General features: G+C 26.9%; 1 protein-coding gene across 6 annotated transcripts in view; it reads left to right on the top strand.

Annotated features, from left to right (window-relative positions):
- The first annotated feature begins 825 nt into the window (after positions 1 to 825).
- Positions 826 to 22152, top strand: part of LOC112687256 (tropomodulin) — a 45443-nt gene continuing 24116 nt past the window's right edge. For 2 of the 6 annotated variants that reach the window (XR_003148953.1, XM_025559866.1), the window contains exon 1: positions 827 to 1082. Coding sequence is in view for 3 of the 6 variants with exons in the window: in XM_025559866.1 (XP_025415651.1) it covers positions 1005 to 1082 (78 nt within the window). In the remaining 3 variants the exon portion in view is untranslated. Of the gene's footprint in view, positions 1083 to 11549; positions 11618 to 17279; positions 17466 to 22152 lie in introns of those variants that run through there. The other 4 variants (XM_025559865.1, XM_025559867.1, XR_003148958.1 and 1 more) reach the window with 4 other exon arrangements.

Here is a 22152-nt window from a genome sequence, read left to right as displayed (position 1 = left end):
TGTATTAAAACCCTAAAATTAAAAAAAATGTCTAGTTCATGTCGGCCATATCTAATTTTGTTTTATCAATTTATTGTAAAATGCTCTTTCGAATTCTTGTATGTACTTATAGCGTTTTTATTAGCTTATCATGATAATTGATAAGCCATATAATAACATTTACATATTTATACTATATATTATGTATATTTACATTTTTATACTTTGGGTATCTTATCTTCTTCGTAACTTTATGTAGCTTAAAGTAATTATTTTAAGATGCATTTAATCATGATTATCATTGTAATTATAAAATGATTATATTTTTTAATGAAACATCTAAAAAGTCATGTAATAATAGACATACTTTATGTCTTGCATTTAAAAACTCCTTTGTGATATGAAATTGCATGCATTGGATTTTTTTTTGACCATGTTAATAAATGTCTCTACTTGACAGTTTAAAAATTTACTTAAAAAACAATCTTTAAACAAATTATATTATTCAATTGATTTATAAAAATAAAACGCGGTTGTAACATAGATACGTCTATATGTAAAATGACCGTAACCTTGAGGCTTGGAAAAACAAGACAATATAATATGTTAAGGTCTCAAAAACATTACAACTACAAAAAAAAAGAAACGTAAAAAATAAATTACGACGGTTAAAGAAACGGAAGAATGCATTGTGCGTACATTTTTACACCGAGGCTCGTTTTTTTTTTTCCCCTAGTGATCTAAATATAGAACGTAAAGGGACTGGGATTTAATCTACGCGCATGCTGCCCAACGCGCCATCAAAACAGCCAACTCTCGAGATACAGACGTTTAGCACGGAAAGAACATCGTTCGATTTAGATATCAACTGAGATTAGGTATCGCACCAGCAGCGCAGCGTGTGTACGAGTTAGTTGTAAATCATATCGGTCCGGATCGCGCTCACCAGCAATTTGTTTATTTCTCACTTTATACGTTGTGAATAAATTTCGTTTTCGTCGTCATTTAAATCAAATCCAGTAAAAATGGGAAGCGTCGAAGAGATCTACGAAAGTGAAGTACACCGGACCATCACGCGGCGCACGAGCTACAAAATCAAAGAGGTAAACCATACCTATGACGCATTTTGTCTTATAAATATTCATACACGTGTACGTTTCACAATTTGGAGTTCTTTGAATGTTTTTCAATTGGATGGGCATGTGCATTAGAACCTGCGGACTTTCTCTGTGGCGGCACTAAAAGAAATAGAAAAAAAAAATGCTTAAGTTTGTCTGCGTTGTCCGATCGGTCGTCAATTCTTTCGATACACGCTTCTTTAGAAGACAAAACATACGCGTGCGTTGCTTATTGTTCGTTAGGCGAGACTAAATGGATTATAACGTAGGTACAGTATTGACGTTTTGACGAATTACACGTCGCGCTGAGAAACAAAAACAAAAACCGTGTAGGAAGTGAAAACCGAACGAAGAACGTTCTCAAGGTCGGCTTTAAAATATAATAAGTATAAAAAAAAAAAAAAATCATAAACACAAGACGCGCGAGTGTGACTCTGTCGTCAAGACGTCACAGGTAGGCATATATTCTTGTCATACACGTATTCATGTGTAGACGAATAAAATATGTGTTCTATCTAGGGTTTTATTTTATAACCATCAACAATTTTCAACGGCAGTCCATAGTCCGGAAATGTACAGTTCAAACTCAATATGTCATTATTAATATAGTTGATCTAATCAAACTATCATAAGCGTTTTAATGTAGGTATTTATAATTTATAAACATTTATGGGTCTTTATAATTTTAAAACTGACAAATCAAAAACACGCGAAGGTCACATTATTAAAATAATAATTCATTGAATAATAGCAATAAATTATCGGTAAAGATAATAAATATATGCGCGCGCGCGTGTGTGTGTATATATTATATTTACCAAGTTTAGGTACCTAATTTATATAATATGATATTGAGCATATCTAATTGTTTATAAGACATTTAAACGATTAGCTACTACTGTGTTTAGTACTTTACTACGGGCACAAGATTAAAAAAAAATCACGTGCTTTGTTGTGAAACTATCGAACTAGTTCATATTAATATATTATTTGTTGTACAATTCTATGAACGAGTCGACGTAACAGTTTTCTACTTATTCATAGTTCAAAAAAGAAAACGATCGGAGTACTTAGTTTCCATTTACCATTAGGTACCTATATAGTATCATTCGTACACGTAGTGCCGAATTTTCGTCAGGGCAGCTGCCCGAGCCCCGTCCAAGTACAAAAAAATATGTATATATATATTTATATGATAATTATATTTGTATTATAATTTCTTGTTAGAGTATATTAAACATAAACATTTAAAGTAGTTTTCATTAATATATTTTTAATAGGCTCCTTTTTTAGCAGTTGCCTTGAGGCCTTGAGACCCTAAAGTTCGACATTTCGTACGCACCGTGTCTATAAAATCGAAACAGCATAAAATTTTTGTAAAACTTAATTGATCATTTTCGAATTTTGTGCCATACTTTTTTACGAACTTTTTAATTTATTTCGGTAGATAAAAGCCATTTTTTATTTTTTTCAGTTTAAATAACAATTTACAATATTGTTGGACCCGATAACCCTATATATCTATGAAATTTGCCAGTGAAGGCTATAAGTTCAATACATAGATACCTTGATACCTAGGTCAAATAGGTCTAGAGTGACTAGTTATCATATTATTATTAAACTTCTTTAGTTAAATCAAAAAAAACCTATCAAATATTCAATGATTAAAAAATATAGTAGTATATACTTTTCAGATTTGGAAAAATACATGAATTACTAAAATATGTTAATCATTCGAATCAATATGTATCAAGGATAATAAATTATATTTTTGGAGAGATAGTAAATTGCAGCAAGAAATAATTTAACATTATACTATTTAGTATATAACATCGTAGGTGTGTAGAATAAATTTACGCAGCTTATATAATGTATCTTATCGGTTTTGTCGTTGATTGTATAATGTTAAATTTTTTCTTACTGCAGTTTACATATCAATTTTTAGAAAAAGATTAATTTTGGCACAGTTTAGATACAGCCATATTTTGTGTAGTTAATAAAACGCGTTGCGTTTCAGTATAGTGAAATAATAAAATTCAGACTAAACAGAAACACCGGAAGTCGTTTTAGCGAATGTTTTATATTATTGCTCGTAAGTTGCTGTTGACTATTATGTATTAAGATTTACGTAATGTTTTCGTACTTGATTTGTGATTATTTTATATAAATCAAAATTAAATTCATCAATTCCCTAAAAATCTAAACTATGCACTTTAATTGGAACTAACATGATGCTTTAATGTAATTACATAGACTTGTATTCAATGTTATGAATTACAAGCCAGCAATAAAAATTAATACATAACGAACTAATAAGCATATTTTTACTGTAGAGATAATTTTAATTATATTTTATAATAATCAGTGCCCTAAAATCTAATCTAAAAATATAGCTACATTATAATACTGTTCTACATTCTTGGGACTATACAATTATGTATTAATACATTTGGAACGAAAATGATAAAAATGTCGGAATAAATTTAAATTTCAGTACGCTAGGCGTGACTTACTTCCTTTATTTACAGTAAAAAACCACAAAAATTCAATCGAAACATTTTTAATAAAGTAGGTTAGGTTTTCGTTTAAAAATTTTCTATGTTAAGAAGTATTATCCAGCATTTTACTCTCGTTAATCGTTCTTCCCTGAACGACGTACATAATCATTGTTTATACTCAATACCAGTCTAAACATGAAACTACGCATAAATTACCATTCACTGCCTTACCAAGTTGAATAAGGCGTAAATTTGATGTTCGAAATGTTTATTGATTTTCACTTATAATTTATAATTTCACATACATCAACAAATCAATCATATTGTTCAATAGTACGTTGTGGTTTTGGATTAGCCAACCTCGTTTTGAACCAACCTCGTACCCATTTTGTATGGAAAAGTTTTTAAAATCTTATAATCTAGCAAAATCAATCACTTTTATGTAATTTGTTCAATAAAATGTAGGTAACGTAATTTTCTACATTTTGATACAAACCGATATGTTTTTGAATATCATTATTCGTCTGATTATTCGAGTATAACATTATTATAATATTTTCATCAAAGTTTGATATTTATTTAAAAAAAGTCCGGTCTTTATAAAACATTTGTTGTAATTATTTACATGTTTAACCATTTGAATGTTTGATATATAAAATAATAAATATTATGTTCAAAACTAATAATCGGTTGTAACTAAAGGAAAAAATTGAACCGCTTTAAATAATCTTAAGCCGCAATACATGCTTTCAGTGCTTACACAGCAATAAAAATTAGCGTATACTAATTAAAATTAACAGTGCCGTCGCAAGCTTTTGTAAGGACCTAGGCAAGAACAGTAAAATTTCCTTACACCTGAATATATCTTACTATTCCTACTTGACAAATTGTGAGCCCCCAAGTTTATTTTAAGTGCATGGCCCTAAGAAATTTCCTAAGTTGTCTGTCCGTTAACGATGACACTGAAAATTAATATCATGTAAGACGAATAACACGTGGAAAACAATGAAATGTAAGTTCCTTTATATAACTAAGTTTCATGTATTATTATAGTTACTCGTATAATCGTGCGCAAAAGAGCATTTAGTATCTGGGAGTCTGAAAGTTAACCCTTTGAGCCTGGAGCCCTTTTTTGACCGATATTGATAAATAAAATCCATTTGTATAATTTAAGAAAATTTCTTTTTGCTAAAATTGGTATAATAGGTCGCAATCAAAATACGCGCATGTCAACTTGCAAAATTAAGTAAGCGATGCTCTAATCACATAATACTTGTAATTTTATTTTTATAGTCCGATCATTTGGTCATACCTATACAACGGTGGCGTGATGAGCTTAAAATTGCTGAGAGGCGATTTACATTCAAAATGTATGTTGGAGAGTTTTCAGGATAATCTACGGCATAGACTATATTGCGCTACGAGTGTAATGTAGAACAGTACGTTGCACAACCAACAGGGTTATACGGATCGTTTAATACAAGAAAAAAAAAAGTTTAACTCAGCTTGGGTAGTTGTAAATGTATACATCGACGTCCCACGCTCGTACAAAAATCTCAAAGGCAATTCACTCGTAATCCTTTGCCGCGCCACTGCCTTTAATATATATATATATATTATCGTATCAGTCGCAGGTGATGAGGTGGTGGTAGCCGACCGACGAACGCATGCGCTGCGGTAAATATGCTCGTATGTGTACGCGTTGCGTTCGAGTTGACCTGAATCCTAGGGTTTGAAAAATGGACAATAATACGATACCGGTGTTTGATACCGTTTCGCCCGCGACAATCAATCTCGTCGTCGTCGCCACGTGTGCGCTCACGTATGATGTACATGTATATTTAGCATGTCGCCCGTAGCGCGTGCGCGCCACCGCCGAGTGACAGAACTAATTGCGTTCGCGTCCTATCGCCGCGACAGTGAGTGAACGCGTTCGGTCGACGGCTCGTCCGAAATCGTATCGCTTAGTTTTCTTGGCACCTGGCAAAAGCGCGCTTGGCGTTTTGGTCTTATATCCGTATGGTTCGCAGGACGGTCCAAGAGGAATGCGCGATCGTGACACGTCGCCGGACGGCCGCCGAGCTTTCTACCCCCTCCCCCTCCCCCCTAACAGGAGACGAATTCCTACGGTATTCCGTCGCCCAAGTTCACCGGACTAAATTATTTTCGTGTTCGGCGAAAACCGTCAATAAAAGAATTCGTACGACGGGGCCAAAAGAAATATTTCGCGCTTTCTTTTCGTTTCCGACTTACGTCCGATGTCCTCGTACGTACACGTGTAACTTTCGACGGTATCCGTTCGAATTGCCGTTCCGCTCGCAGACCGCCATCCCGTCGATTTCCTATTACATCGTAGGTTCAGGTTAGGGTTGCCACATTTTTAAATCTCGAAATCTGAACATCGTATTGAACGACCCCCTTTTTTTTTTATGGAAACAAAAATAAACACCTATACGGTTTTGTGATTTAAATATTTTTTGGCTAATACAAAAATACATTATTGTTGTATACGTTTTATTATTAAATAATAAAATGGTATATGTTATTTTCTCTCAGCTTCTATAAACCGGGAAAAACTGAATGATCGGCCGGAACAACGGGACGAATGGCAAACCTAAAATATTATATTATTAATAATAATAATATTAATAATATAATAATAATATAATTAATAATATAATAATATTATTATTAATATTGTATTAAATATTATATAATATTTTCTTATACAAATGTATTATTTTAATGATGTATAGCGATCGCGGGGTAAAGATTTGGGTAAACAATGTATCTAACCTATAGCTCCAAGGAAAAAATCAATAATAATAATACTAGTACAATATAAAATATGCATATAATAATACTCTTGCGTTTTGTATCTAGAATTTTTTCACGTGTTTTAACGTACAATTTATTATTGTTAACTGTAACAGAAAATCAAATTCAATAATGAATATTCAATAATGTAATAACATTAATGTTAATGTCACAATAATAGTAGGTACTTAGACTAAACATTTTATAAATTCTATTGTAATCTATAATGGCTCAAAATAAAATGCTGGTGACACCACATTGACGCCCTATTGTCCTATGATACCAATATTAATAAAACGACCTTTAATAAAAATAAAAACAAAGAAAACAGATTAATTAAATTTTTTTTCAATTCCATCTTAACCGTCATATATATATTGTTTTCAATCTACTAAATTATTCTTTTTTTAAAGTTAAATTTTGTGTAACGTTTTTAAAGTATTCGAAGTGCACTCTGCTAAATTTTTTTTATTAAAAATAGACGTGTTTTATTTTATGTTAAATAAACCATGGGATTACGTTTTGTACGCTTGGCAGATACGCATTTGTTACTTACCATATATATTCGGGTGGTCTCTATGATTTTCATAAGTTGACCTAATACTCGTATTCAGTCGCATATACAAGGGGGGTTTTAGAGGTTCAAAACCACCTACCAACATTAAAAAAAAAAAAAAAAAAATGATTCAATTGGTTTTTATAGAGTAAAAGTGGTATATATATCATATAAGTATGAAAATATTACTTCCTTCAAAATATTTTTTTTGCGTACGCATTTGCTCTTATGTTAGCCTAGTTACACTAAAATCTAGTAGATATTAGATGAAATAAATCTTTCGAGGTTCCCTATATACGTTTGTTATATTGTCCCTAACACAGACTGTAGATACAAGAATTGGGTGTTTTGAATGTTGGGGAACCATAGGTAAAACGTTTAAAGAAAAATACAACTTGTAAAAATTGAATAATTAATTTAAAATTGGGTTATCAAGTATCACTTATAAGTTATAATCATGTTTAAAATGTACGATTGTAATTTTTTTTTAATCTTCCTATGATCGGTAGATATGTATAAAAAGGTGTATATCTAGAAATGAAAAAAAAAGGGCCTGGACCAAAAAATGTATTTCAAATACATAAAATTATAGGCATTAAGTTTAAGTTTATAAAGCGGATAAAATAATAATCGTACATGCTTATTATAAAATAATAATAAAAAACTTTAATAACAAAATTATCTTTTATTGCGTACATTATATACGAGTCAATACATAATCAAGAATAAAAAATATTTAGTAGTTGAAAAAAATATCACAGTTTATTAGCAAATTAATTTGACCAATCCTCTATTTTTATCTTTCTAGGTTAGAACTAATGAGGATTTTATAAATTATCATAATTATCAATCACTCTTAATTTTCAATAAGCAATATAATATAATATGTTATAAGTATAGAATTGCTCCTTTTTATTTTAATAAATAAACTAAAAATTAAAGTAATCTTTGAAATATTTTAAGTACCGAAGGCCTAATAGGGGGGCAGCCCCTGAAACCCCCTTGTATTCGCGCCTATATACAAATAACTATAATAATACTTATTTTGTTGTAACTTATCAAACGTTTTTGTATTTTACGACAATGTCTTAAATAGAACTATTAAAATTCATAATATTTATTTATGATCATAGCTATGATATGACAGATGATAAGGTTTTGCAATATTTTTTCAACACTGCCTTCTAAAAATAAACCACTCAGCACTCTGCAATATTTATTTCAGTTTTTTTTTTAAGCTTAGAGTCTTAAGTGTTAAAGATGCGTTTCTATTTTGTTATGGTCCCAACTCCCATTTATTGTAGTTTTATTTACATCTCGTAATAAATTTATGCTGCACTGTTTACAGTACACCTACCTACATTAATAACAAATATTTCTAAGCTGAAAATCCCTAAAAACGATTAGTCTTTTGTAGATGCGTAATTTTAAAAACTTTCGAAAGATAAAATGTTTAAATATACCTACATAAAAAAAAATGAATTTTAAATATAATTATATACAGAATGCTTGTTTTAATAATTAAATATATTTTAAATATTTTAAATATTAGCAACTACATGTATCCAATACTTAGAATAATATAACCACATCGGAAATTAATCAATATTAAATCCTTATTAATATCGAAGTATAAATGATTCCATAAAAATATTAGTATAAATGAATAATTATGCACTTTTAACAATTTACATCAAGCAATCTTTTAAAAATGTCAATGAAATTATTTAAATCAAGCTTGTTTATAAAATTCTTTGTATTAAAAAATGGTGTTGTGATTTCGTTAAAACTCAACATGTCTTAACCTGACCACGATATTTTTAATATATAGTATAAATTAAACATCAATAGACGTCATATATCACGTCATTATTATTATTTAATATCTCATTAATTGTTGTGTTAACTTATTAATTAAATATATTTTTATTATTATTATTTTTTTTTTTTAAGTAAATTTCATAAATAATTAAAAAAGTAAAACTTCAATAGGAAACTGGTTATTTTTCTTTATTTTGTTCGAATAAAGCAAGTACTTATTTATATAAATATTTTTATTTATTAAATAAAATCGGTAAATAATATATTTAAACTTGAGCTAAAATAATAAAAAAATAATAAGAAATAAATATAGTCAGTTGAAACTAAAGATCTATATTATCATCATGATAAATTTTCATGTAAACATTTAATAATTTAATAATTTACTATCTTCTAGCAAGTAGTTAGTCGTAGTTAGTAGTGCAACATATTTTTTTTTGTAGGTATAAAACGTTATTTATTTTATAACTATTATTTATATATTCATACAAATTACTATTGTTGTTAAATGGTTATTATCAATGTTAATTATTAAACTAATCGTAAATTGAAATTTTGTATAAAAATATTTTTGACTTATATTACAATATAATTACATTTTATTAATAAAATATAGTGTTTTGATATTTTTTTAAAAAAAAACAAAAGAATTAATATTTAGCAGGCATTAATCAATTTTTAGTTTTATTGATTTAGTTGATTGTACAAACTATATTTTGACACTGTAAACCATATAAGTACACAATATCAGTTAAAAAAAAAAAAAATAATACATGTGTAAAGCATAAATATAATTAGAAAAACTAAAAATGCCGTATATAAAAATCAATATTTACGTAGGTAGTTTATATGAGCATGTAATATACTGTTAATACTCTAGACATTTAACAGTTTATGATTTTCCAATTGATATCTATTATTATAAACACATTTTTAAAAATACTCAAGTAAAAATAAGTTCTTTATAATGTTTCATTAAAATAACAAAAAAAAAATTATAAATATGTATATATTATTTTATGAAAATATTTAAAATTTATTTTGATTCCCATTATTATGGATATTTATTTAAGATATTTCTTCATTGATATTTTCGACTAACAAGTACCATCAGGTATTTTTGATTTTTAAGATGAATTATTTTAATTTACCGTATTTTATAATTAAATTGGCATAACTATCATAAGTTTACATAAAATTAAACAATCTGTTCGTATAAGTATAGAATTTGAATTATACACCGAACTACCATACCCGTTTCTTTACAGGAAAAAATACCTATTTTAATGAAATAAAAGATATTTTAAAACCAATCTACATAACTAAAAACAAATGCACACATTCAAATATAATTATTATGGAATAAAAAGAAAACGGTAATTAATTTGGTATAACTAAACAAGTAAAAACGTCTGCTCAATAATTTCAACAATTAAGTATATTTTTGATTTTTAAATAAATATTTTATATACGAATTATACGATATTTACACGTATATTATAAAATATATATATGTATTTAATTAAGATAATAACATGTCATACAATTAAAATTATATAATAATGGCCAATAACAAATAATTTTGTACCTACTTGAAAATCAACAATCACGTTCAGTTCAATTCATATTTACATTCATTCAACGTTAACCTCTGTGAAATACTTTATTTCCGTTTAATCTTAAAAGTGTTATTAAAAATAAAAATGTCTGAACAAGAAGAAACATTAAAATCGTTGATGATCGACGGAGGTCAAGACAGCAGTACTTTAGATCCAAGATTTCAAAACGTTAACGTTTCTCGGTACTGTTATACTCATTACATAGACTATCAACGATGTCAATACCTTTTGGGCGAAAACAATCCTGACTGCGATATATTCAAAAATATGTATCGAAGATTATGCCCAAATGCTTGGATAAATAAATGGGACGAACAAAGAACAAAAGGTAATTTTCCAAGAAATGTCCACACTGAAGTCAATTGATGTATATACTCAATTTTCAATAAAAATGCATTGTAATTTATAATTAAAAAAAAAAACATGTTAAGAGGACGCCGTACCCACATGTGTTGTCTCCGTTTTACGTGCGATATGGTAAATTTTCGTTTACCAGTTCCAATGGTGTGCTTTTAGTTTTGATATTAGAGTGAATTGACCTATTGTCAAACTTTTTGGTAAGAACATTATCTGTGTTCTCTCGTCGGTTTTTTACGATATTTTAATTTATAAGTGAATTATGAGCATTTTCAAATATTAATATTTTTTGTACTCATAACTCACTTAAAAATTAAAATAGATGATGTAAACAATACTACTGAAATGAAAGGATTGTTGTTAGAATTCTGTATAGAATCCTAAAATAATATAGTAAACTATAAAAAATATTGCGATTACATATTACATGCTTTCACTCACAAAATAGATCCTATAGATGTCATTCAACATACTTTACCACTTTAATTTGGGTTATCTAGGACTTTAGAAAAAACTTTTTATCATAAATGTCTATCAAATTCTAGCAAAAAAAAAAAAAACTATACTGTCGACATTTAGAAAAATACATTAAGTAAATAAAGTAGTTGACATTTACAACTGAATGCGTCAACACATTTTCAATGAAATTTACATATTTTTACAATTGTTCAAATTATAATTAATTCAAGTCAACATGGTATGTTTCTCAGTATTTCAATGATCATTGGATAAAGTAAATTATACTTCTTTTATCGTATACTGTAGTTAAATAAAAAACTTTAGTTATGCTTTACTGTTATTATTGATATACCAACACTGCCGCACTATTTGAAATATTCCTTGTTGACCCGGGTAAATCTTTGAGTTTATATATTTTTTTTCAACTATATTCTCTATATTAGTTAAAACGTATTAATAATATTTATAGTGTATATATGTTTAAAATTATTTTATTTAATATATTATTTTATCTATAGCACTATTTTTATTATGATAACCGGTTCAACTATGTGTTCGAATTATTCTGATGAAATTCTTGAAAATATATAGTTTTTAGCAATCACAGTTCAGTTCCTGTTAGGATTTTAATTATTTCTTATGATTATTTTTTTCTGTAAGTACAGAGTTTAAAACATAAAGCTTAATATTAAACAATTCCCACACATGATTATAGATCTTAACCTTAGTCTCAAACACTTTCCCGGTATTACTTTTTAATTTTAAAACATTTTATCGCTAAACAATTAGAACTAACCTATAAATTAGAAACAAATGTGTTACTAATAATTCCATTTACAATAATAATAATTTAAACACAAAGAACTGATCCTATGGGTAATGCCGGATTAAGGGGAGGGTCTAGCGGCAGCCCCGGGGCCCCTCGAGTACCTAAGTGAAAGGGGCCCAAACAATTTTAAGCCGATACACATTTTTTATCACCTTAAAACTAATAGTTTTATAGACATAAACTGTATATGCCTATTAATTTTATAATTCTATAATGCAATTGACAATTTGTGAAATAGTTAAAAAAATGTATCGTTCTGCGAGCGTAGCTAGTAGCTTTATAAAACATATTTTGTCAAAAGGGCCCATATAAAATTTCAGCCCCGATGCCCAATAGGTGCTTATTCCGGCTTTGCCTATGGGGCTTTGTCCAGCAATTTTATCTAGGTGTGTAGAATATTGACAAATTATTTTCGTTTGTATAACACTTTTAAAATATGTATTCTATTCGAAGTTTTACTAAGATAGTAGAATGTGAATCAATTACTTAGTTTATCTATTTTTTTTTAAATACTTGATCAATAATTATAAAGAATTCGTAAGTTTTTTTTTTTTTTAATTTTAGGGAAACATAATTAATTTAATACAAAAATTGATATAAATGAAACCTATGGCAAAATATTTTATTCTGTTTAAATGTAGACAATGTGATATTTTTCAGTGTTGCATTGTCATTATATATTAGATGTATGTATATAATAGTATTTATGTATTATTTTTGTAAATAACATACCCACATGATAATTTAAGCTGAGTTATTTTTTGTAATGTCACAAGTACTGTGTAGCTATTTAGATAATATACAATCGAGTATAAGCAGATATTAAATATTTTATACAATATATCATATGTTATATCGTCCTACTTTTTAATCTGGCTTTCTATATTGTAATTCGTTCATATAATGTACTATTGTTGTACTTTTCATCCATTAGTATTAGATAAGTGATACGTACAGATGTCGTTAACAACGTGTTGTGTAAATTAAAAAAAATTGAAACTGCAGTATTAATTAAATATAAATATATATGTGGTATGGACAATGCACACAACATTTAATGCAATATAAAATATCATAATATGTATATGGTCTATAGCTGCAGTAACTTGTGGGTAATGGGTCGAAACCACATTGATGTGTAACAGTTAATTATACTTAGTTATATAGAATCATTCGTATAGAATACATTTCGACATTCCTATTGTAGTGCATTCTTTAACGCGTGTATACTTAAGTGTTTTTTATTGTTTCGTAAATGTAAATATTTTTTATTTGCATACAATATAATTTATAAGTTATTAGTGACTCTAAATTATTTATACTCTGATTGTTATTAATCAGTTTAACGGTACCACAATCCGCTACCACGATCAGTGGATGCCCAATAAAAATAGGAAAAACGTGAAGAATGAAAGTCAAAAATGACAATGACATAGTATTATATATTATGGTAATGAACCGATTTTATTGTTTATAATTTTTGAATCAATAAGTATCCAGTTCTTCGTATTTTTATGAATATCATTTAAGTTTAAGAATGATAAACTGAATGAGGAGTATTTATGATTCGATTCCCGATTATTATTTTCTAATGGATAATAAGAATAATTATTTTTTGTATATTAATCGCACTGGCATTAATAAATATTGTACGCACGAATAAATATATGGGTATCATTCGGAATGCCCGTGAAACAGTACATTTTATAATTAGAACCCGGATAACGTAGTCTTTTTGACTAATGTCGTTGAACTAATTATTATTAATTTTAGAACATGTTATTTTTACAGTACTGAATGGTCTATAATGGACGATAAATTAATTTAGAGGACTAGAGGACCCGTTGCCAATTTTTAATGGTTAATTTTTAGTAATAAAATTAATTTCCGTATGTGCAAATGAACTTACATTATTATTATTATTATTTACTTTATTTGTTACAGTTAACTAGGCAAATACATAATCCCATGTGGTTCTTGATAATGCTGTTATTTTCTGAAGTGCTGGTTTGAAATCAAAGTTTATGGAAGAATTCTCCAGTTTTTTTTTTCAATCATTTATTTTTAATTTTTACTTTTTCATTGAAAATAATTTAAACGACATCGTTACGATGTGTGATATCCTCATAACGTTATATGAAGTTTATACTTTGTACAGAAATTTTAAAACAGAACACGGACAAAATATGTGTCTTAAAATATTAATCGATTAAAAACCTACAATATAAATCATACACATAGTATACATATGTATTATAAAGTGCCTATTCAATATTTAGTAGGATTTCAAGTACCTCATTATTATTTAATTATTATTTAAAATCCTTGATATTTTTCTTTTTTACTAACAATTATAAATTATATAATTTTTAATTAAAACATGATATAATGTGATATCTGTGTCTATATTTTAATGTTTCATCTTGCTTGTAATAATTCTTATTTTGTTAAGCTTTCAAATTATTTATTTTCAATACTTGTACTATACATTGTTCAATACTTATATTAATGTATGTTATGTACTTTCAATCTCTTTACACAGACCTATAAATCTACATCTTATACTTGCTAAGTTATTTGAAAAATTCGTATAATATTTACAGTTATGTTCTTTATGTATAAATGGAATTTTCTTTTTTCTTTTTTTTCTTTAATATTAAATTATCTAATTAATTGTACTGAAATTTTGAAGGCAATAAGTTGGTTAGTTCCTACTTTTGATTTAAGATCTAAATTAACCTTTTATGAATCTTTCCACTCGCAACTATATAACTATAATGCTTTAAGTTGTATGCTACGAAGCCATAATAGAATAAATTTCGTTTTTAATTTTGATAAAGAATCTAAATTTCGCCTTTTATGTTTGAATTTCAAATAGTATATCACCAAATTAATTAAGTATAATTTTAAGTTAATAAGCAATTAACAAAAAGTAAATTAATAAAACTAAGTATGTTTTTGAGAATATAAAATTAGCAATTAATCATTATAATTAAATACTATTATTAGGTATTATTATTAGTATAATTATTATCATTATTACATATATTTATAATTTTTGTTAATTATACTGTAAACTCCATTGCCCTTTATTGGGCCTAAATAAACTATTATTATTATTATCATCAAACATCATACCCAATGCACAATTTGATTTCTAAGTTATTCATTCCAAAATTCAGCCAATTCATTGGTTGGTTAACAAGATTGCTTTCTATTTTGAAAACAAAAAAATTTTTTTAGAGATTTCCTGGATATAGTAAAAACTTCTAATAGAGTTTGGCACAACAATCTAATTTTCAAGCTAAAACTTTTTTCCGGCTCCTATAATTTGCTCATATCTCAAAAACCATTTATTTTCTGTTAGCCAAGAAAATCGTTTTTCTTTTATTTTTCACATTTAAAAAGGGGTCCCCCAAATGACTGATGTAACTCATGATCTTAGTATTTTTACGTCTAATATCCTTCGAATATTCGAAACTATTCTAACTAATTACGCTAACAACACGGCAATATTGTCCTTCAAAATTAAGTTCATTGAAGCATCTCTAACTCTCCAACATTATTCAAATTTAATTGAAAGTTAATTAGTATAATGGAAAATAAATGCTAATGAATCTATCTATTATATACATTTAAGATGTTTAAAAATATCAAACTTTATGTATTAAATTGTTTTTTTGTTAAATTTATTTGTCTGATTACTAATCATAACCATGATTAAGTTTTGCAAGATCAAATTATGTAGAGAAGCTTGCTCTAGGAAAATAATATTAGGTACCTATTGAAAATGTATAAATATTATGTGCCTTTGACCTTGCACTTAATTCCATAGCCCACGCATAACTACTAATTAATAATAATTGCACTTTGCTCTGTTATTATGTTATTTATAATAGTATAGGTACATTTACTGATCACTTCGTTCCTCATAAAATATAAATGTAACATTCTTTCTATTGAATTACAATAATAATTAGTAGGTATTGTGAAATATATGCATTAAAAATATATATATATATATATATATATCATTATTAATAAAGTCAATCAACCAATATGTTTTTATAAACATTGTACTAAAATCTAGAAGAATTATAGTTTAAATTTTAATATTTTTATCAAAAAAATAATCAATTCATAAAAGAGTAATGTACGTATATACTTTACAATATGTTTAGTTTATAAAATTCACTTATGCTAACCAAGCTGTTCTTTAGGCAATTAGTTAAGTATTACAAAACGCATATAAGGTATTTAATGTTTTCACGATAAATTAAAAAAATGAATAATATTTCATATTACTAAAAGAGGCTTCGTTAATGATTAATAAATTATATAGTTGAATACTACTAGGACATCTGGAGGCTAATGTCTAATAATACATCTTGTAATTTCTTTTAGTTGTTGATACATTTTTTCAGTTATATACTTTTATTTTATTCTATGGAATTTATATGCATTTAAATTTAAATTCTTTAGCGGCTTTAAAAATATTTAATGATATTGATGGATTATATACGTTCGGGCGCTAAGTGATCGATACCATGGTGTATATTTTGTATAGTTTATAAAACATGCATAAATAGAAAACCGAAATCTCCAATTCATTTCTAAATCGGTCATACTTTGTGTGAATAGCGAACATTGCGCTCTTTATTAATTATTTAGTAAATCAACACCGTAAAAAAAATATATATATATATATATATATATATATAAACCTTCTTGTACCTTTACAACTAAATAGTATATAAGTGTATGGTAAATTAGTTACCAACGAAATAGTATTGCGTTGTCAAATTATCGTTCACTACGACAATTCTGAATATTTATCCGTTGTCCGCTATATGATAACAATAACATGAAAGGGCTACTATTTTCTTTTTACGTTCTTTGAGAGTTATTCTTTCTGTACTACACTATGGAGTTGTATCTTCTATCGCATGACGTATGCGAGCTAATCATTTCCATCGGTCCATCATCGTTAATAAGATTATATTATGTTTTTTTTTCACTTCTGCCTAACACTTGGCAACTATCTATAATTATCCGGTTGACAGCAACGTGGCCCGATAACCGGGTCGAAACATTTATACTGTTGGTCATTATAATACTGGTGCGCTACAGTATATTTTTCTTATTTTAATTATAAATTATGGCTTTCTGTCTTCCAATGGAGGGGCACATAAGCTGATTTGGTGCAGATGCTGTGAAACGGTCGTTTCCAATCCGTTAGTTGGTGCGACGCTATTCAAAGCCTCTTGACATATCCCCTTAAACTAAAGAAAATTTTAGTGGAGACTTATAATTAATTCTATCTCTTTCATCCGGTTGCATTGAATCGAACACGCAAATCATTGTAATTCTTTCGCAATGGGTATTACGGAGGAATATTACCACGAATGGAAGGTTAGTTTTGATGTATAAATAGATTTATATGTAGGTTTATGTACACACATGTTAATAGATTTAAAACAAATTTAACCCAATAGAAATTCAAAATGTGCATAGTCGAATAAATCCTATTTTAAAATTGATGTAATAATTTAATTTTTTTTTTTCATCACTATGGAGGACAATTAGTCGGGTAGTTTGTGAATAACTTGTGAAATTTCTATTTAGCCTTTAACCACATTATGAATTGTATTTTTTTGTTCTGCCAACAGCTAAAACCAGTTTATTATATTTTTTCTTCCGTATAAAGTAATAATGTAATTCACACGTTTATACATCATAAATGAAAAAATAAAAAATTTCTAAAATGTATCCATCGTGTATTAAATGTATTCATTATGGGCATGTTTTGTGTTATTTTATGCAAATTAACTTAATTACGCAATTGAAATTTAAGATGAACATTTGCAGCATAACCATGTAAAATTATTAATAATGTTTTGTTCATGTAGTAATGAAATAATTGCTGTATGTTTATTCTTAATAGAATATTCGTTAGATAAATATTAATGATTTATTTAGATAATGTAACTATTTCGGAATAATATTATTACTTAACATACTAATTTACAATTTGCATATAGTATTTTATATTTATTATTCGTGAGTTATTGGTGATCGCCTATAGCTATTGTGTATATATTATCTATTACACTAGAACAAAACAATTGAAGCGTGAATATATTTGCAATAAATTATATTATATTAAATGATATATTTTATAATTATTGTATTGGTATAGATATGCAGATTTAGAATATTGTCTTTTAGGATAACAATCTTTGTACATCAAATATATATTCAAAATATTACGACGAAATGTATAGTGCAGTATATATAATCCACCTAGATAATTAATTTATTGATTCGTCAGTTTAAATTGAATTATGTCTTACAGTAGTTCTTATAGTTCGTGTTCAGATCTCAGAATTTAGAAATTGAATTCGCCACTAGACGATAAATGCGCCCCATAAGCAAATGAGGCCGATTAAAAATAAACCCTATAGACACGACCCAAATATCAATGTAAACATGTTATCTGTATGTTTGATGATTTTCTATCTTTACAATAAATTAATATAAAACCGTCGAGTTATAAGTTAAAACTACTGACTATACGCCCACTTGTTGCACTATTATTATTAGGCATATTATGTTGCATTTCATATATCACCGAAGTAGATGTCTTATTCACGAAAAAGCATATTAAAAAGAAAAATTTACATTTTTATCAATAGATTTAAATACCTAAAATTGATGTTTATTTATAAAATTATTCAAATTATCTTTTCAGTGAAAGTTAACCAAATGAGAAAATTCAATGAATTTTTTCCCATATTATATTTTATCAGTTAAGGCCAATTAAAGTATTTACGTTTTCATATCATGGTTTTTACTAGTAGTAAAAATAATAAGTGTAGTAAATATCTCGATATTTTTATAATTTCTATTCATAAAAATGAAAATTATAAAATTAAGATTATATATAGTTAACTTTAATACATTTATGATTTATGATTATACTATTAAGAAAATTTATATAAATCCACTCCAAGTCCGTATGGTTACAATATCATATTAAATAAGCAACTAATTTAACTATTGTTACTTATTGATAAGCAACGAAAATAGTTGTAAAATTTTATTTTATTTTATAGCAAGATTTTTACTTATTTTAATAATGAGAACATAGTTTTAAAGAATATTTTCCTTTAGTAATTATTATAATATTGACTTCAAAATTTAGTTTTAATACCTTTATATAATAAAATCTTATAATTACTATCTATGGGTTATCGACTTTTCATAAAATCTCATTGATATTTATTATTTCCCGGTCGGAGTAAATTGTCAACGATGTCATAATGTTGTCTAGGCGCCATTTGAAGAATTACAGCTCGAGTATTATTTGAAGGTCATTATTGACTTTATTTTTAGTAAATAAATTTTTCCAACAATCGCCCACTTTATTCAAAAAATTATCCAAAATTAACTCTGCGCATTTTATTTTACATTAAAATAAAACATACATGTGTAATAAAGATTGCATCAACATAGAAATGGAAAATTAAAATTAAATATTCGCTAACATTGACAGTCACTTGAAAATATGGCCTTGCTGTTACATAAAATTCGCAACAAAATTAATACGGTCGATAGAAATATAATCGTTGTTACAAACATACTATTTACTATTTTTATTCGATTGGGAGAGACGTTTAAAATATGTGGTCATTAATTAAATACAAGTGCAGTATATCGAAGGTTAGAACAAATATTTTCAAAAATCTGACAACCGAAAATTCTTTACAAAATAACATGAATATATTAGCACCTTTAAACGGTTGTTCCGTCCCTCATTCATTAAAATTCTTATTTTGTAGTGAATGAATAAATACATTTTTTACGTAAATGAATTGTTAAATTGTCTAACTAATTACATAAAATTATAAAAAAAAAAAACAATTAAGAATGTTCTTTCGAACAATATTTTCATTTAATTAAGTACTCATATATAATATTGTAATTGTAAAACTTTAATTTAAGAACAAAATATCTTTTCAGCAATTTTATGCTCACATCGATAGAATTATTTTAAAAATTCAATGAAATAATAATCGAATTTTTACATTACTGAAGAAGTGTAATATTTATTAATATTATTCATTGTTTAAATAAAAGTTTATAAAACAAGAGATTTCAAATTGCCAGACATTCTGGAACGTATCCAAGATTATACTATAGTGACACGGAACAAAATTTTGCTGAGTGAATTTATCTTTATTACGCAAAATCATGGGTAGAAAAAATATATAATTATAATTTACTTTCTTACAAAAATCTTAAAATAAGTGTATACATAGTATGATAAAATAAATCTACCCCTACAACAACATAATATAAATAATATTGTGTACTTGAAATGTTTCAACGAGGTCATTGTTTTTCTAAGATGCAATAATTTAAGTCGCTATACTTACGAGTATTTAATAATTAATTTAAGTTATATTTATAAATATTAAAATTATATTATTTATAAGTTTTAATAATTTAGTGTTTGACATGATTATGTTAAATAAACTGTTCCATCTTGCAGTTATATTAATGATGTAGCTACTATTTTCTTCAAATACACTTCAAATTATAAATACAATTTAGTTAAATGAGAATCATTAATTATACATTTATCAAGGTAAAATTGTACATTATGGCTATTGTTCAAACTTAAGATGTTCTTAAACAAAGTTTTTAAGTTTCTTCGAACTTAAACATGTTTATAAATTCAAGTATTTTTTATTTTTTGGGTAATAATTTTATCTATAGATCTTTCATCATACTTTTCAAAGAATTATATTTTCTGGTCAAGATTTCTTCTTTCATGAATTGTATTTTTAGTCTAATTAATCTAGACATTCTAAAATCTTTGTGTCTACATTTATCAGAGAACTCCCTTATTCTGATTTGGCACGATATTATCGTCGTTTTACTCCTTGAACGTTATATTTAATGTTTGGTTTTACAGATCGTTTACTATCGTTTTCGTTGTTTAGGAATCTACCAACTAATTGGGTCTCTTTTCCTGTAGTGCGAAAAAAAAAGTTTAAAAATAACTTTTTTTATAATATATTTTTTCTCGTGCGTATGAACCGAGTGTCCGAACTTTTCCGGATGGTGGGCTTGGCGATTATATAAACACAGACCGTTTCGGTATTTGCATTTAGTCTCTACTCCTTATTCTCTCTATTTTTCCTATGTGTACATTAAATTATATTTATTTATTTTTCTTGTCTCATAATCATATTTATTTTTCAATGTCGTATCAGTGACTTTCACGTTTTGCACTTAAACACTAAAGAATAATTTCCTGATATGATAAATTAATAGACGAATTTGATCTGGAATGTCAACAAACTTATTAGTGCACCATCTTAAATATTAAACAAATTGATTTTTTTGTGTTCTGTTTGTAACCAATATCTAAAATGACTGAATTGTACTAAGTATATTTTGTTTATATATTTGGGAGAAAACAACAATATATACAAACAGGTTTTCTATATCAATTTTCTATACGTACCTATTTATTTCTTAATTAATTTTTTTTTTTTTTTTGAACACGCATGTTTATTTAAAAAAAATTAATAACTAGAAATATTTTTTAATATACTTTAAAAAACACTAATTTAAATTGTAGATGTCATTTTAATAATTAAGGTGAATTTGTGTTGAAAATTGTATTGCAATTATTTATTCAAATTTTTTCGCACAGTTAATTACTTTTTTCAATACGGTAAAACGTTCTATGTTATTATTGTCATTTAAAATACGCTTCAACCTATCCAGCAATAAATGCATTTCGAGTTTAAAGCTAAAGAAAGTATTGTATACCTACTACTTTTCATACTTCCGTTATAAGGTATATACCAATTATACAAATATATTTTACTGAAGGTAATATTTTTAAATTGAACTCTTTTTTACTTTTGAAGTTGTTTGAGTTGCAAAAATTAGTCACGTACACACGTGTTAAAAGAATCGTTCACACTGCTACTATAATTTCAGTAAGTCTGAAAAGCTATGTATGCGTATTATAGAGTGTTTAAAATAATAGCTTTAAAGTAGGTACACAGTTTTGCTGAAA

This window comes from Sipha flava, unplaced genomic scaffold, assembly GCF_003268045.1.
Source record: "Sipha flava isolate LNK unplaced genomic scaffold, YSA_version1 339_pilon_pilon, whole genome shotgun sequence".
In the NCBI taxonomy this organism is placed as follows: domain Eukaryota; kingdom Metazoa; phylum Arthropoda; class Insecta; order Hemiptera; family Aphididae; genus Sipha; species Sipha flava.
Note: the sequence above shows the minus strand (reverse complement) of the source record. Positions and strands in the feature narration are given on the sequence as shown.